This window comes from Pelobates fuscus, chromosome 3 (assembly GCF_036172605.1).
Source record: "Pelobates fuscus isolate aPelFus1 chromosome 3, aPelFus1.pri, whole genome shotgun sequence".
NCBI lineage: Eukaryota > Metazoa > Chordata > Amphibia > Anura > Pelobatidae > Pelobates > Pelobates fuscus.
The window spans coordinates 310,076,471-310,095,334 of NC_086319.1; the positions used below are offsets into that span (position 1 = coordinate 310,076,471).

Consider the following 18,864-nt stretch of genomic DNA (forward strand, 5'->3'; position numbering starts at 1 on the left):
TAAATGTATCATTGCTCTGTTGAACTACAGGTAGTAAATAAGAAGTATATTTCATTTTGGGACAACCTATCCAAAGTGCAGACAGATGAGGGCACTGATTGTCATTTTTTTCTCAATGGGCTGCATATTAATGCCCAAGTGAAGGGCATGAGCTTATTTTCTATACAGCCCAATATATTATTAAATTTACATTATCTTTGCTAACACGCAATTAGTTAATAAGTCATTGTCACAAAATATTGGCTAGACGATTAAATGAAATGATCCCATTTCAGTAAAAGATAGAAGTTTTCGGATTATTTTTTTTTGGGGGGGTGAGGGGGGGGCGGCGGGGTTTGGGTGGTTGTACATTTTTACTTCTTATTTCTCTCCAGTAAGTCTTCAATATTTATGAAGAAAGGGGACACACAACATTTTACAATGAGCCCAAGAAACTGACTGGATGATCATGAGCATAGGTTGCTACATTTTGTGCCCCTGTAGAAGTAGAGGGGTATAATTTGAATAAGTGTTATAGAGAAAACAAAGCTTTTAATCATTTTGAGTTACTTGGACCTTATTATTTATGGGAAAGAAAACCTTGAAGAGAGCCTTCGGGATGCTACCAAGCCATTATTAGTAACAAGGTTGTACCTTGTATCCTTCAACTTATTATGACGTTCTTCACCAGTATCTGTCAGTTTGCATTCACTTATTTCCAGGAAGAAGTTTCTCAGCGCTATCTTAACCATCAAGTTAACTATTGAGTTTTAAAGCTATGTGCTGTACAACCAAAAAAGGGCTTGAAAACAATCCTCTACAAAGCATTATCCATCCTGCAGGAAGACCAGGTGTTGGAGGCCAAGAACTCTCCTTCACATATATCTAAGACCATAGGGTCAGTGCAGTATGTCAAGTGCTGTCCAGTGCTGATTTGAAAGAAGCAACGTCATTTTTTTTTCCTTTTAAAAAATAGTATTTTCCATGAACAAATTAGTTCTTCTATCGTCTACTATAAAACAGATTCCATGTTTTCACACCATTCGTGATCTTCAAGGTTATAGATGAATTTTGTCCTAGGAGTTTTTTTTTTGGACAAAGAGTCTCGCCCTAAATTATCTAAGGTTAACGTAGAGGCAAAAAATTCACTTGTACTGAGCCCTCCCTCATGGTTTTTTATATATCTTTTATAGTTTTTCCTTAAGCATTGCCAGGTGGTTGTATAGAGGATAAATGCTAAAGATTTCAGCGTTATAGCAATGCTTACATATAGGTATCTGTAGGCTACATTATCGTAGAGGGCACATGCACCCTTCTTTCCACAAAATGTACTCCAAAAAAGACAGGTGGAATCGATTCCAGCTCCAAAAATAAGGGGGGGAGGAATGAATCCTGAAAGAAATAAAATGAAAATTACATTCATATCAATTTTACTTTGAGAAGATAAAATAGAAAATGATGGCCAGTTTTCTTACATTGCTTAATTTAATTCCTGTCCTCTAAGCATCATATTCTGAATCTGTACTTAAAGAGGGAGCCTAATATTTATTTATGTCACAAGAAGAAAGAGACTTGAGTTGTTAGGAGCTTTTAGGCGAAATCTACTGTGGATCATCTTTACATTACTTTTCATAGTTTAACAATAAACAATTATACAGATGTAATGTAAAACTGTATTGAATTGAGATTGCCTAACATTAGTGTAGTATTTTCTTTTAAGAAATGCTTTGAGAAATAAGTTAGCATTGATAAATGTATTTTTTTTATGATGCAAGACATACATTGGCTACACAGAACCTCTTTATCTTCAAGTTGTACTTCTAAAATTTCCTGAAAGGTATATATGATATTGTATAATATTGCTGTTTAGACTTGTGCATTTGGGTTCTGACAAATCAAATTTTGTCAGAATTTCAGAACTTGGAAGCTTCCAAATTCGTCATCATCTTAAATCACCAAAAACAAAATTATTTTTCTAACTTATACACTTTCAGCTCCCTAACTTGGTATGTGCTCCTTACATGGACTTGCCATTGTTAAGGGTACCAAATTATACAGCTTACAAACTTAGGGGCCGGTGGTGAAGAAGCAAAGACAGAAATAAGTTAGTGGGAGCTGAACTATATTGGAATAGGAGGCATGGTTTAATGGGCAGCAGGGGTGGAGCTAAATGCTGCCTCTACCCGCTGCCCAGTTATGTTGCACACTGAGGGGGGAGCAGGAAGGAGTTCATGTTTCCTCCAACTGCTAGACAGCGACTGCAAGCCCCAGTCCTCTCCCACCAAAGCATAATGGAGAAAGATACCTGTCAGTTTGTGTGCCTGCCTGTAACTGTATGTGTGTGACTGACTGCCTATAACTGTGTGTATCTGTCTGCCTGTAAGCGTGTGTGTGTGACGGTCTGCCTGTAACTGTGTATCTATATAATTACCAATATGGATACCGCACTCTCCCAGGGTGCAACCGGGCCTTAGTTTGGCCAGTCATCATGATTTGATTTGCAAAAAAGTAATGATGGTCCAGGCAAGTTCAATCCAGTGGGCAGATTTATTGGAGCAAAATCGAAACAATGTTTCGGCCCACAACAGGGTCTTTGTCAAGCTGTAACTTTGTGTGTGACTGTCTGCATGTAACTGTGTGTGTGTGTGTGTGTCTGCCTGTAACTGTGTGTGTGACTGTGCCTGTAACTGTGTGTGTGTGACTGTCTACCTGTAACTGCATTTCTGTCTAACTGTGTGTGTGATTGTCTGCCTGTAACTGTGTGTGCCTGTCTGTAACTGTGTGTGGCTATCTGCCTGTAACTGTGTGTGACTGACTGCCTATAACTGTGTGTGTGATGGTCTGTAACAGTGTGTGTATAGGTAACTGCCTGCCTGTACCTACAATTGTGTGTGTGTGTCTGTATCTGTTTTTGTGAATGTCAGTTTGTAACTGTGTGTGACTGTCTGCCTGTAACTGTATGTATGTGTGACTAGGATAGGTATATATACACACTAACGAGACAATTAGATAGTACGTGAAAAAAACTAGGTCTTTCCCAGGTGTACCTTACAAACACCCAATTAACAAATTAGTCTGTCTGTAACTGTCGGTGTGACTGTCTGCTTGTAACTATGTGTGTGTGTGTGTGTGTGTGTCTATAACTGTGTGTGACTGTCTGCCTGTAACTGTGTGTAAATGGCTGTAACTTTGTTTCTGTGCGACTGTCTGTAACTGTGTCTGTGTGGCTGTCTTCTTGTAACTAATAAATGTGTGTTTGTCTGTGACTGTTTGCCTGTAACTTTGTGTGTGTTTGACTGTCTGCCTGTAAATGTGTGTGTGTGACTGTCTATAACTGTGTGTGTGTATGTGTGTGTGTGTGTGTGTGTGTGTGACTGTCTGTCTGTAACTGTCTGTAACTGTGTGCATGTGAAAGTCTGTAACTGTATGTGTTACAGTGTGTGTGTGACTTTCTGCCTTGACTGTTTGTGTGACTGCCTGTGACTGTAGGTGACTGCCTGTTACACTGTGTGTGTGTGTGTGTGTGTGTGACTGTCTGTCTGTAACTGTCTGTAACTGTGTGCATGTGACAGTCTGTAACGGTATGTGTCACAGTGTGTGTGTGTGACTGTCTGCCTTGACTGTGCGTGTGACTGCCTGTGACTGTAGCTGACTGCCTGTAAATGTGTGTGACTGTCTGCGGGTGACTTAAAGACCTGTAATGCGGGTGACTGAAAGACTGTAACTATGTGTTAATGTGTGCGAGTGGCTATGCATCTGGGACTTTATGTGATAGTATATGTGTATAACTGTATGCATCTGACTGTGTGCATGTGACACTGCAAAAATACACACTAGCATTCACACATGGGGCTACATGCATTTTTTAAAATCTGAAATGAGTAACCGTATACACACACTACATCCTTATACATACACAATAAGTGGATGAGCACGTGTGAACAGGGAAGGGCGCTGTGAAATTGTTTTGCACAAGGCACCAAAAGACCTAATGCAGAGAATGGATTATGTCAATTCTGTGCATATTTCTGTGAACAGCATAAGGCACATTTGTATGTGGCCTAATATATTAATGCTGTAATAGTAACCATGTGTTTAAAAATATAGAATTTATCTTACTATTTTTATCTTTAGCCAGATCACAGACAGTAAAAATTAAAACAAAAATTAAGATAGGGGCTAAATTTGGGAACAGGGACAAATCCATCCTGCATTACAAGGTGCATGACACTAAGACTTGTGCACTGTAGAACAATTTGGTTCGGCTGAACCATTTTTGCTAAAAACTAGATTTAGTTTGAGGGGTCCTATAACAATAATTTAGTTGATGGTTCGACCATGCAAAAACATTACATGGGAAAATGATTAGGACAAGCAAAAAATGTGCCATAAATATTATGTATATATTTTGCAGAAGACAGTTCTCAAACAAGGGAGAAAAAGTAATCAATAGAGGGAAAGAGCAGTAAAAAAGACAGTCACTAGAGGCTGTCGTAGTTTTGAAATGTAAACATTGCAGTTTCTCTAAAACTACAATGGTTTACACTGCATGACTAAGGGCAATAAGGACAATGTACCCAGTACACTCCAATGAGCTGAAGTGGACTGGGTGCTTATAGTGTTATTTTAAGCTAAAAACATACAAACAATTGTGATCTTTCATGTTTTTATTGAACACTTCCCATTAAAGTTCACAGTGCTGTGGGAAAAGTAAGTGAACAGTAAGTGCTGTGGAAAAAGTTGGTATTAACTGGTAGTTGATCTTACTTTGGCAGCAATAACCTTAACCAAGCATTTACAGTAGCTGTGGATTAAACCTGCACACGTTCAGGAGGAATTTTGGACCACTCTTCCTTACAAAACTGCTTCAGCTCATTCATATTCGTAGGATGTCTGTTGTTAATGGCTCTTTTGAGGTCATTCCACAGCATCGAAAGCAGGCGATGATGGAAGTCCAGCGGTGTTTGGGAGCTTCTGTATCCGATTTTAATTCCATGAGATTCATGCCCAAACACCGCTGCCTGCGTTCATGCGAACAAGATTGCCGCCACCTGGTGGTTGTCCATAGGAATTGTGGCCACCCAGGCAAACAATTAGAACACGGCGGTGAAAAACATTCCAAGTTGTTAATAAGTGTTAACAAGCTCCAGGGTGGTCTCTGGTTCGTGCGGTTGTTTGGTAATTCGAAGTCCCGCTTCGAAAGTTCGAAGTGTGGCCATACAAGTCCAAAGGGGCACACACAGTGGTTTTAATCAGGGTTTAACACATGGGCCATAGTCACAGAGTAGGTTGCTGGCAAACAGGCCCATCCAAAAACCAGTGACGAGGTTACTTTCGCCACAAACATCAAACCAAATCTGAAGACATTTCTAAAGAAATGCATAATTTCTTAAGAGTTTACATACGTTTTCTTGCCACTGTATAATATACATATATATATATATATATATATATATATTAAAAATGCATATATTTTATAGCATATACTTCTCCTTTTATTAGTCACTTCTCACTTGTTCTGTGAATAAAAGCAATATTTAATGGCTGTTTCCCAGCATCAATCCTCTTTTTTCCCAAAAATCAACTGTTTGTTTTTGGCACCATGGGCAGAACCAAATCAAATAAACATGGTTGGCTATCGTACTTAATCCTTTGCTCAGTTTGCAATTTAGCCAACACAGAATGCAAGTCTATTGGACACTATTAAGACTCCTGTTGGACATAGAAGCCTTTGGATTTGTTCAGTTGTCACAGCCAATTTGTGTGATTAGTACTAGTTGCATTATTGACCAAAAAAGAAAAGTCTACTATTCATGACTATTATCAAGACAATCTATAGAAGACAACCAGCCCCAAGTGATGCCTATAATATTTTAAAAAGTCCACACTGAAAACTAGAGTGCAACAGTGCAAGGGGGAATGCAAGGGACACAGGTTCTGTTTCAGGACACTTGTGCAGTAATTTATTTAGATGTAGCCTGCTATTGTGCATGAATTGCAATTTCATTGCAGCTCGTTGGTGGTTCTGCCCCATGCTCAATATTTAAAAGTCGCAACAGAAACAAAGTTACAGCCATTTACACACAGTTACAGGCAGACAGTCACACACAGTTATAGACACACACACACACATAGTTACAAGCAGACAGTCACACCGACAGTTACAGACAGACTAATTTGTTAATTGGGTGTTTGTAAGGTACACCTGGGAAAGACCTAGTTTTTTTCACGTACTATCTAATTGTCTCGTTAGTGTGTATATATACCTATCCTAGTCACACATACATACAGTTACAAGCAGACACACAGTTACAGGCAGACAGTCACACACAGTTACAAACTGACATTCACAAAAACAGATACAGACACACACACACAATTGTAGGTACAGGCAGGCAGTTACCTATACACACACTGTTACAGACCATCACACACACAGTTATAGGCAGTCAGTCACACACAGTTACAGGCAGATAGCCACACACAGTTACAGACAGGCACACACAGTTACAGGCAGACAATCACACACACAGTTAGACAGAAATGCAGTTACAGGTAGACAGTCACACACACACAGTTACAGGCACAGTCACACACACAGTTACAGGCAGACACACACACACACACACAGTTACATGCAGACAGTCACACACAAAGTTACAGCTTGACAAAGACCCTGTTGTGGGCCGAAACATTGTTTCGATTTTGCTCCAATAAATCTGCCCACTGGATTGAACTTGCCTGGACCATCATTACTTTTTTGCAAATCAAATCATGATGACTGGCCAAACTAAGGCCCGGTTGCACCCTGGGAGAGTGCGGTATCCATATTGGTAATTATATAGATACACAGTTACAGGCAGACCGTCACACACACACGCTTACAGGCAGACAGATACACACAGTTATAGGCAGTCAGTCACACACATACAGTTACAGGCAGGCACACAAACTGACAGGTATCTTTCTCCATTATGCTTTGGTGGGAGAGGACTGGGGCTTGCAGTCGCTGTCTAGCAGTTGGAGGAAACATGAACTCCTTCCTGCTCCCCCCTCAGTGTGCAACATAACTGGGCAGCGGGTAGAGGCAGCATTTAGCTCCACCCCTGCTTCCCATTAAACCATGCCTCCTATTCCAATTTAGTTCAGCTCCCACTAACTTATTTCTGTCTTTGCTTCTTCACCACCGGCCCCTAAGTTTGTAAGCTGTATAATTTGGTACCCTTAACAACGGCAAGTCCATGTAAGGAGCACATACCAAGTTAGGGAGCTGAAAGTGTATAAGTTAGAAAAATAATTTTGTTTTTGGTGATTTAAGATGATGACGAATTTGGAAGCTTCCAAGTTCTGAAATTCTGACAAAATTTGATTTGTCAGAACCCAAATGCACAAGTCTAAACATAATTAATAAATTAACAAAACTATACATCTGGCCGGATATACACTTATTAAATGTTCAATGTTAAAGACTGCAATCTTACATGGAGGAAAGCTTTAACTTATTCAAATAACTATGCATTTATTTTTTGTATTCATAGAATGTTTTCACACAGAAAAGAAGAAGAAAAAGACATGCACCCAGCCATTAGCGGAATCAGTAATTTCTAAATTTTACATTTTTGCAAAGGATACTAAGGGTCATATTGTGGGGGAAGAGAAGCTGTGCGTGGAAATTACAAACTTCCAATTCATTTAACTAAATATCTTTTGATGAAGAGTCAAACCAGTTCCTAATCTGCTAAATATCTCTGGCCCCTTGAGTAAATTTGTACGGCCAAAAATAGGTGACCTAGTTGCCATGACTGCAAGATACAGAAGCTTGTCGTGGTGTCAGGCCTGCCAACTGTGGTTAATATCCAGAGAGTTGGATGCAGTCTCACTAACTTCTACACACTCACTTCTTATATTGCTGCATTATGCATAACTTTAACATTTTGGAGGACGGGGCTTACAGAAGCCAGCATTTCTCAGAAGGATCTATTTATAACAGGATAGATTATGTCAAGTAGCATTTAGTGCTCTAAACCAGTTATAGCAACCTTGGCACGCTAGGTGCTTTAAAACGTAAAGGTGGCTGAAAATTGTGTTCTAAAAATTCTAGAGACTAGAGACTGCCAAGACAGTGATCCAGTGCCAAGGTTAGAAACCAGGGCTCCAACCCAATCCTAAAATCGAAGGACCAGAGCAGAGACTTACTGAAGGGCAAACTGCTAGGTTTTTGAACTTTTTCAATGTTCCCATGCATATTCTTAAATCAGACAGGTAACTTTCAGAGGCTTTGCATAGTTTGTGTTGGAATTTTTAATGGGATTTCAATGCAGTCAGTTTGAGTATTCCATAAAGATTATATCTGTAAGAAATACTCAGAAGTGACAGAGCTGCTTTAAGGGCTATATAAGTCTAGTGTGTAATTTAGAGGAACAAATGGTGTGCCTTACTGGTGAGGCCCAAAGAAAGCAAAATTTTCATATGGACTGCTGTATCTTTGTGCAAAGGTGACCTACCAGCATTTTGATTTTGGCCCATCTTAGGCCTCAATTTAATATTTTTGAACAGGCTTTTCAGATTATTTAATATTTTTGGATTACCTTTTAAAATGAATTAATATTTTGACATTTTTTTTCAGTCTATGTTTTATTTAGGCAAGCAAGCTATTTACAACAATCAAGGAGTCAGAATATATTCACAGAAATGTGAAAGAAACATTACATACACAGGAATATTAGCATATATATCACAGTAATAAGAAGCTAATTTGCGTAAAACTCCAAGTACAATTTGCCTAATTTTTTTAATTTTTTTTTTAATGCTTTATTTTTAGTGGGTTTGGAAGTCAAGAATAACAGTTACAGCATGTGCTCAAATGTAACATTGTACAAACTGGATCATCAGCATATGTCAGAGAGTCGCACATGTGAGTCGTCTACCCGGTTTAGTTTTTCTTTTTCGTCAGGGTAATCCTCCTCTTGTCAGTGTATACGATGTGCAGCAATATGTTAGGGAGGGTTTGGGTGTCAAGCTTTATGTGCCCTGCTAAGTAGTTAGGTCAAAGCTTCTTGCCTACGGCAATTATGGTGAGTGGTTGGGGGAGTTGATAAAGTATGGTCTGCGTATGTTTGTGCCCCTATGTGGGTCCTTTAGTCGGTCAGGGTTTTTCAGGTGGGTCTCTTGCCATGTAGTGTGGGTGTATAGACCAGCTGGTTGAGGCCCTACTCTGTCTTCTTGAGGGTGGGGGGAATGGTGTGTTGCCTAGGTAACGTCTCAGTCAGTCGGCTTGCGGAGCCAGGGTAGAGGTGGTGTCTCTGAAGTAAGACTGTAAGTGTGGATAGTAACGTCAGAGAATATGTCAACGTGACAAAAGGTCATGTAAGCATACATTTAAAACTGGTGAAAAACAATAGGCCTGAGAGGCCTTCAACTGGGAGTTGTATTCTCCACAAGAAAGTACATAGTAGGATGTTGTAAGGGTGTGCGCAGGGGCGGGCTGGGCCGGGGGGCAGGGCCTCCTGCCCAGACCCGTCTTGACCGCAGTGCAAGTGCCCTCTGCCCCTAATTTACAGTGGCTCACACTCACAACAAGCAGTGCCTGGAGCCCTTTGCAGAGACCGAAACAAAGAGGTTCTGCGGCAGCTGGCCGTCCTGCAAGCATTACATTAAACAGCTGTTCCCCATGCAGCCACAGGTGGCCTTGTGCTGGGAGACTGTGATTACTCTTCACTTCCTCCCAGCCTACAGAGCAGCGCATGGGGGAGAGAGAGGAGGAGGCATGATTTAATCTTACAATAAATCCTCTAAGCAAACCTTTATAAATTTGGGGGGGATCAGCTCTGTTTCCACAGTTTATTGGTGTCTGATGTCTGTATTAATATTGAGGGATGTCTAAGTAGTAACGTCAGTGTGTGTCAGCAGGGCCAGCCGTTGGGGTGGGCAAATTGGTGCGGTCACGCAGGGTGCCATGACAACAGAGGCACCCGGCGGCCAACACAGCTCACAAGTTGGGTACACCAGCATATTTAATTTAAACGATTCGCTGGTGGTCCACTGGTGCGCACCAGCAGTAGGTGCAGTCAGATCATATCCTCTCCCTCGTGGTTCCAGCGCTCAGTTAGTGAGTCAGAGCACAGGCTCAGAGATTCTCAGCCTGTGCTCTGACAACATTGAAAGTCAGAGCCGTGAACGAGCGGGTATGGCAAAGAGCTACTGATTAGCATAACATCAATATCCATTATAAAGCCAGAAAAAGGTGGGCATGGATGGTGAACTGATTTGGTGGTGCAATGGGCCACTTGACTGGTTTTGCCCCCCAGGCCTAAGGCTGCCAGCCCTCCCCTGGGTGTGCGTCCGCTCATCTCAGGTTTGCAGGTCCGTCGCCCTTAGTGCCGTTCCCCTGGGAGCAAAGGGAGTAACTTCTGCGATGTTCCACGGTGGGCAGGCTCCCGTATTCACCGGCGGCGCTGGGATGCCTATCGATTGGAAGAAAGTCGGTGCTTCGGCACTCAGTAGGAGGTGAGTCTTTCCATCATGTTCCGCCGTCAGTCTGTGGGGGCCCCATTTGTAAGGGATAGAGTTCTCCCGCAGGTGTTGCGTGATGTGGCGGAATGTTCTGCGCCACGTGAGGGTGTGTCTCGACAGGTCCCTGTACAGTGTCAAGCTGGCTCCTTCAAAAGTGATTGTGGGGGATCCCCGTGCTGCCCCCATAAGGGCCCCTCTATCAGAGTCTCGAACCATTTTAAGTAGAACATCCCTTGGGGCATCTTGCGGTGCTTTTGTGGCTTTGGGGAGTCTAAAGCAGGATTCAGTTCCAATCAGTTTAGCCTGTTTTGGCGGTAGCAATGTGGCTATCAGCCTTCTGCAGTAGTGAGGCAGTTCCATATTAGTAATGGTTTCAGGTACACCTCTGATGCGCACATTGCGCGCTTTAGCTTTATCCTCCATGCCTGCTAGTTGGGCCGCCAGTGTAGTGCACTGTTTCTGTAGGGATCCCAGTGTGGCATCTGTGGCCGTTTGTGCCACCTTAGTGCTTCTAAGCGTCTCCTCCGTGGAGGCTACGCGGCCTGCAAGAGTGTGCACCTCTCCTCTAACGAGTGCCATGTCTGCGTCAAACATCGCCCTTATTTCTATCATTATAGCCTTAATTTCGGCTTTTGTTGCTGGTGCTAGGTCACCCCGGTCTGATGTCTGTTGGGGCATAGGTCGTACCTTTGATTGTGCAGGCACAGTGTCCGGGAGGCTGTCGTCATCTGAGGATTGCGAGGTGAAGGCCTCCGCCGGCGCCATCTTGGCTGTCTCGCATCGCTGTGTCAGGCGCATGAAAGCGCCTATATCCCTGGTTCCGGAGCCCGGTTCTGCTCTGTGTTTTTTTGTCTTTTTCCCCATGGTCTCGGGTAAGCAGGGGATGGTATCACGGGTCCCCGTTGTGGTTTTAGCCTCCTTTGACGCTATTTTATCGGGTCGGCCGTCGGAGCTATGGTGAGCTGCGAACGTCTCGCTAAGGCGCTGGCTCCGCCCCCCTGCCTAATTTTTTTAATTATAGAAGAAACAAGTTAAGCTATTCCATCTAGATCATTGATTTCCACCAAGCTTTGTATATATACATTCTATCTAACTATGAGAATCCTAGGTAAGCAATAGTGATAAGAAAATAAGAAATTCAGAAACATGCAAACACAGGTTAGGCTGACATGTCTATACAAAAAAAAAACTAGCTTTATTAAAGAAAAACTAAGGATGCTAATGAGACATGCTGGTTGTAGCTAGAACATGGAATATGATCATGCTTAGTGAGCCACTGAGGCCTGACATACCACCTCTGCACTGCTTTATATACAGTATAAATAAAAAAGAAGGCATATAGAATAAAAGTAAAATATAACAGTGACTATCAGATGGTGACTCCCACAGATGGTGCCTATAAACAGTAGAGAAGTATCTGTGAAATACAGACAAGGAGGTCCATATTCAGCCAATTTATATACAGGGCAGTGGGAATGTTGGAATATGGAGGTAGCCAAGGGTAATTGTGTGGTGGGGTTCCCCTCCAGCCCCAAGCCTGTGTGGAGGCAACCATCTGTAAGCCACAGGCTCAGTGGCTCTGTAAGTCTGAGTCCTTCCCAAGTTGGGCACAACAGAAGACCCAAGTGTTCTGTCCCCGCCAGCAGAGGGCAGTCTTCAGTCAATGTGGCTGATGCATCTGGGCAAGCCCCTGGTGGCCTTCATCTAGGTTAGTGTGCAACATAGGCTGTGACCCAGAGAGGCCCTCTCAGCTCCCGATTCCGTCCCTCTTCATCTCCTTCTGAGATAAATGTGGTGTAAGAGCTTTGGTCTTCTCCAACTCTGCCTAGAAGAATTGGAATATTTCATCCAGCCATCTGACTGCTCCACCATACCCCAATTATCTCATGAGTAGAGTCGCACCTGCCCTCTTGCTAGTTCCTCCCTGTTTCAGTCCTGAACTGTGGAGAATGGCTTGGGCCAACAAAAGTAAGTGCTTTGGGCCAGTGGGGTCCGAGATAACCCCCACCAGTCCAGAGTAGGGAAAAATGGGACCTTTCAAATGCAGGATACTTGCGAGGAAGCATTGGTGCATGACCCAGGAGAGCAGCCGTCTCTCCTGTCCGACGGAATCACCAGACCTCTCTAAAACCTCCGGCATACGCAATGATAGGCACTCAAGACCAAGTCCAAGGTGCCACTGTTGTCTTCACAGTCAGATGGGTCACGAGCTGTGACTCAGTTTTTCAGCTTATTGCATGAGTTGAGTGAGGAGCTTTAATGAAATGCATCTAGCCGTCATGAGGTACTGGCTCTGCCCCTTGATAAATGTTTTTATATTAAATATATTGATATCTATACAATTTGTTTGATATAAATGAAAATCTAGAAATTATTTTAACTTGGGAACCTGAGACTGATGTGTTCATGAAATATAGGAAAAATGACAGTGAACAGTCAATAAAACTCTTTCACTGTAAATGAATTGTAGATAAAATCAGTAGATTACCTACTTTAATTTACAGATGTGTTTTGCCCTGTCTGACCCTGTACAGACAGTCTCCTAACTATGTTCCTTGTGGAAATAGTTCTAAGAAAATTTCTACAAAGCTTCACTGTTTAGTTTTGAAACAGGGCAAGTCCGCTTTCTTACAGAGATTTCTATAAAGAGTCTGAAGTTTGTATCTCACTTGTATGTGAAAAATCAATAATCAGGCTTTTTTTTAACAAATTGTCTGATTGCATGAAATTTAAAAAACTGCTGACAAATGTGCACCTGTGCATCAGTATTTTAATAATTTCAAGAATGCCACATCTCCCATTTCTGTTTTAACTAATTAATAATTCAAGGTTAGCATTTTGAAAGCTATATAAAACTTTATACTGAAATATTTATATTTTAAACATGAATGAATGAAAAACACAATCATTTTTTGTGACATGGATTTAATCCTCTATAACGGAAATTAAGTAATGTTTTCTCAGACAAAATTTCCCATATATTTCAATATATTTATTGTCTGGCTACACAAGAGTTGACATATAATTGCATATTTACTTTGCATGGAGTCATTAGTATAATTGTAATGCATATTAGAGGAATGAATAATAATTTACTTGGAATACTTGAGTTCTGGTGGAAAATAATATTCAGAGGCTTAAAGACTTTGTAACTATCATTGTGTATCATTATTTTTTCCAATTTGCTTTTGGAAATATATCTTGAAATGATTGCTTAATTATTTAAATTACAAAGATCACCCACGCAGCAGCACATATAATTTAAAGTTCATAAATTAAACTACAGGATAGTAAACTATAGGCTGTTGTTCCCATTCTTCTTAAAATAACATGTTTGTAGCTAAAAATAGCACCAAGGAAATACCTGTTCTTTAATGAACAAACTGTACCCATTTTACCATGACCAGACCCTTTCCAGAAGAAAACAATGGTTAAAATGTGGTTAAAATCTTGACTCCTCTTTATTAATGTAAATACAGTACAAAAATATTGGCAGACAATATAGAGTCACATTATATACCACTACATCACGAGGCAGTGGGTGGGGGGAGAACGTGCAGGACAGCCCACTTACTGGGTGGGGGGAGAATGTGCAGGACAGACCACTTACCTCAATTACTGGATGTATTTCGTATCTCACCTGGATGCTTTCAGCATAGCCATTCAGATGAGACACAAAATGCATCTCTGGCTATTTAGGTATGTGATTTGTCTTGCATATCCTACCCTTTATGTAGGTGCATGATGTGCCCTAAAAGGGCATTTTAAGCACCATAACCATTACAGCATATAGTAGTGGTTTTAGTGCTTTCCAAGGGTGCAATCCCTCAGTTGTATGTCAATAAATCATTTTACAATTGTTTAAAAAAAACAAAAGGATGCTACTGCACCCAAAGCTCTTAACATCAGGTATCATAATGATGAAATACAATCTCTTAATTTTCCATCAAAGCTTTTTATAGCATGATCATTCTATGCAGCAATAGTCCTTTAGACTATAAAGCTTGAGTCTATCATTTGACAAGGTCAAAAAAACAATGCCTCCATAAAAAAGGCATATTAATACAAGAAAATATTAAAAAAGCTTACTGCAAGCAAACATTTCATATTGAACTAAAGGGCACAATGTATGTCAATGAACAATTTTCTAAATGTTAGGCTCCGAATAAAAATAATTCTCAATGTGTATCTCATGTGTGAAATACTATTTTAAAAGGATAAATATAGTGCATGTTATATGGCAAAACACACATATGAAAGCACGAAATCCACTGTGAATAAGATAAGATGAAGGCCAGAGTCATTAACCACCTTGAAGAGGTAAGCACAGGACTTTCCCCTAGAATTTCGAGGATTGCCAGCTGAACATTACACCCATAGTCTTAATGTTGTTTCCTTCTTATATCACCTGACATGCCTGACATGTCATGATTCCCTTTTATTCCAGAAGTTTGGTCCTTAAGGGGTTAAAATAGATGGCAACTTGACAAAAGGATGACTATTATGAACTTTATTTAATGTATATCATAGCATTATATCTGAGCATACAAAATTATGAATTTCCGAAAAGTGCAAAACTCACCTATCAAGCGAAGAAGAAGGAATAGAACACCCAACGCGTAAGACTTTAGTTCGGGACTTACTGCCCTACACAGAGAAAGAAGAAAGTAGGATTTATAAGCAAGTAATCATTTCATTAATTTCACAAAATAATAACAATAATGCATTATGGCAGCACCTTAATCTTCCATGAGTGTTTAAAATATGGTTCTACTGGTCTTTAATGAAGTCAAGACTTTTAGCTAGACTGATTAAATTACTATTAAATTCCTGAGTAACTCTTGAGGTCTTAAGCAAGCACATTCATAATTTAACAACTAATATTGCAAATGATCACACTTGCACACCCAATTAAATAATTTGCCTGTCAATTTATTATTCAGGACCTTTCTATTGCATTTACCATGCAACCATTGGTCACATTAAAGTAATATCGGAATACCAAGGAAAAGAAAAGCAGTTTAAAACTTGGAAACGTACTTCAACATTTACTTACTATTGTAAATTATTACAAAGTGTGTCAAGACCGCCTCTTTATTAAGTGAATAGTTGTCATTGATCCCTCTTTGATCTGAACAGGCCTAACACTGAGACCTGTAGCTATCTAGTAGACCTGATGTGTCTACATGAATTGGATGATATTAACTGTACATGAAAAATTGGCAGATTTAGGAACACTGACATAACTACCATGGTGGGAACATTATTTAAAAACATAGAGAGAAACCAGTCCATGTTGAATTAATAAATGAAGTCAAAAGTCTAATGCCAATGGTCAAAGATGTAATCTATTAAATAAAAAATGTCTTGGAATAATGTGATAACAGTTTGTCGTGTTTTCTTTTGAGTATAAAAAAAAATACATTGACGATAACGCAATGTTGTGTGTTATCACAATGTAGAATATTTAAGAAATCCATGGTCACTTTTACAAATAATGTAATTTTTGATTGTGACACAATTTAGAAGAAAAATATTCTGTCATTGAAAAAGAATGTAAATTTGAAGAGATTTTTAGATCCTGGCAGGGGCCATTTAACTAGCTAATATTTATCTATATTTTGTGCTTGCCAGACAGGTTTTATGTTGACAACTATAGAGTAAAATTAGTGAAAACCTGGGTGGTACAATGGTATAGTACCGTCCTGGGAGACACGGGGTAGAAAGAGGAGACAGGCTATACAGGATATGGCAATAAAGTGCAAAGTAGAGGATAAAACAGATTGTGGGCAATGAATACAGTAGTAATATCAATAGTAAGACCAGTAAATGTACCAAATCTCCTACTTCAACCGGTGAGTTATAAAAAGCACCCACCCGAGGCTAGAAGAAAATAAGTTAAATAGCAAGAAGTTGTTTCACTGCTTGAACCAAGAATAGGAGATAAATGGTATTAAATACGAGGACGATAAGAAATTGACTACCTCACAAAAAAACGCTTAGTGAACGAATTTCGACTGAGAAAACTGCAAAATGTTTTACCCTTTTCCTTTATTCTTTTATCATCTAGTCTTATTTAAGATGTTATACCAATGTTGCATTTTAAATATTCAAATGTTTAGTAAATATATCCCTATTTCTTCTTTTTAAGCCTTTACTAAGTGGATCTATTCCTTTAATACCATTTATCTCCTATTCCTGGTTCAAACAGTGAACCAACTTCTTGCTATTTAACTTATATAGACAACTATGCTTCAAATCAATGGACAGGTGAGGAGAGGGAATTTGTACAATTGTAAAAAAAAAATTTATTTATTGGAAATTCTGTACATTTACAACTGATTCTGCTGCACGGTGTATAAATTAAAGTGATATATAGAGGTATAAATTTCTCTCTTTATCCTTTAAAATAATGTTCTAAGCACCGTGAAAGGTGCACTTGAAATATAGAAATGACCTACATAAGTTTACTAGTAAAAACAAGTAAGGTTTCTAGCAGATAAGTAAGACATCAATTTTGTTGAATATAATACTTATTTTTCTTGTAATTGTAGGTAGTTAAATTAAAAACCATGATCTCAGCATGCCACATATCTGGACCTGATTATCTACCAGAGAGGAGCACGATGTATATATATATAACCATTGCTCATTTTTTGACACATTGCATGAGGGTTTTTTGTCAGAGACTCTTGACCTGACAGCTAATTTCTGGGATCCTTCTTTTAACCATGGGATATATTTTTTCTCTGCTTTTAATCTAGGGTCCCTTGTAGCCAACTCTTCCTCTTTTCTTTCCACCCTTTTCAGTACCTTACCCTTATTCATCTCATATTTTAGAATGGAAGAGGAAATATTTTAAAACTCCCCCACCATGTTCACATGATGTAGAAATGACAACACATACAAGCATTCTATACCCGTATGTGGTGGAAGAGGGGGAATGCACTGTGAAAGGTAGGGTGTGGTGTAAAAGTATCATGACCAGGAAACTCAATATGTTTAATAAAATCCACCCCTGGTGCACTTAGTGGCATTGACATGACATAGACCAGAGCCTCAGTAATTTCCACAAGATATATTCGTTAGAACGTGGTATAAACAGTGTTTACTAATATGATGCTGTTATTCTACAACTGAAACTGTAATGTTTGAGACCAGCGTGTCTCTTTATTTTGATCTCTGGTACAACCCTACATATTCTGAAAAATCAATAAACTAATTAAAAAAAAAAAACAATATGTTTAATAAAATCATATATATTTCTCATTGGTATCTATCTATTTGTTCATCCACAGTATTGAAGTTGGAAAAAAAAAGTCATTAGTCCAGCAATGCAGATGTAAAATAATGGATTTTTGTCCAATAAAAATTACATGCATTACATGATTCTATAATTATCTAAACACCATTATAATACATTTATCAAAATAAATAAATGTGAGACAAAGTGAGGAGGGTTTATACCTGGGAGAACCAGGGGGAGACAATATGGGCAATTAATATGAAGAAAAAATGGCAGAACATATTGATTATTATTACACTGCTTTAATTAATGGCCTCATCAGCGACACTTTGCCGCCAATCAGGGCGGTGCTGCAACCTCTTCAAAATCATTACAGGGTTGTTAGCTATTTCGGCTTCATGTGTGAGAATTACAGCAGGAGCTGCATACTAAGTTCTGGAACTTAGCAGTATTGTTAACACTAGCTAATGGTGTCACTGGGAAATACAGAGTAAGTCATTATGTTTTGGAACTGTGGACTTTTTGTGTTAGTCATCACATTAAACCTGCAAGAAAGCAATTTGGTGGCAAGGGGTTCTAAGGCCTAGTATGCCGCTCAGAATAATAACTGTAATTCTCTCAGCAGTGAAAAATAAACAGAAATTGGACAATTAAAACTTGGCACCAGAAATACTGTAAAAATACTGATAAACTTTATTTTTCTAAGAAATACATTTACCTCAGAACACTGGAAGTTATGGAAATTAGATGATGGCTGGCCACAGAGATGCTTCGCTAGTAAACGATTTTTTATGTGCGTAAATAGAAAGCCGTGACAATTAGAAATATATCAACCCATCTGTCCACCCGTCCATTCATCTGTCTTTTTTATCTTCTATCTTTTCTTTTGACATGTTTTAATATATATTAATATAACTACTTTACAAAGTGACAATCGCTGTAGCCATTTTATTTGAATTATATTTGTGTTTTACTACTACCTGTGGCTATTCCTTGAAGGCATTAATGCCATGTAGTTCAGGTTACTGTCAGCCTCCCTTACATACTTACAGAAACAAAACAGCTCAGACTTGAGAAAGGTTAACTAATGCCAATTATGGCATTAGCCACTACTTTTTAAAGAAGCA

General features: G+C 39.5%; 1 protein-coding gene across 1 annotated transcript in view; it reads right to left on the reverse strand.

Moving 5' to 3' along the window:
• Window positions 1-327: 327 nt before the first annotated feature.
• The window catches only part of SLCO3A1 (solute carrier organic anion transporter family member 3A1), a 355,323-nt gene continuing 336,786 nt past the window's right edge, over window positions 328-18,864 (reverse strand). Inside the window, exons 9-10 of the mRNA XM_063445626.1 lie at window positions 15,074-15,138; window positions 328-1,371 (exon numbers count right to left, since the gene is read on the reverse strand). Of these exons, the coding sequence (XP_063301696.1) occupies window positions 992-1,371; window positions 15,074-15,138 (445 nt within the window). The 3' untranslated portion in view covers window positions 328-991. The remainder of the gene's footprint in view (window positions 1,372-15,073; window positions 15,139-18,864) is intronic.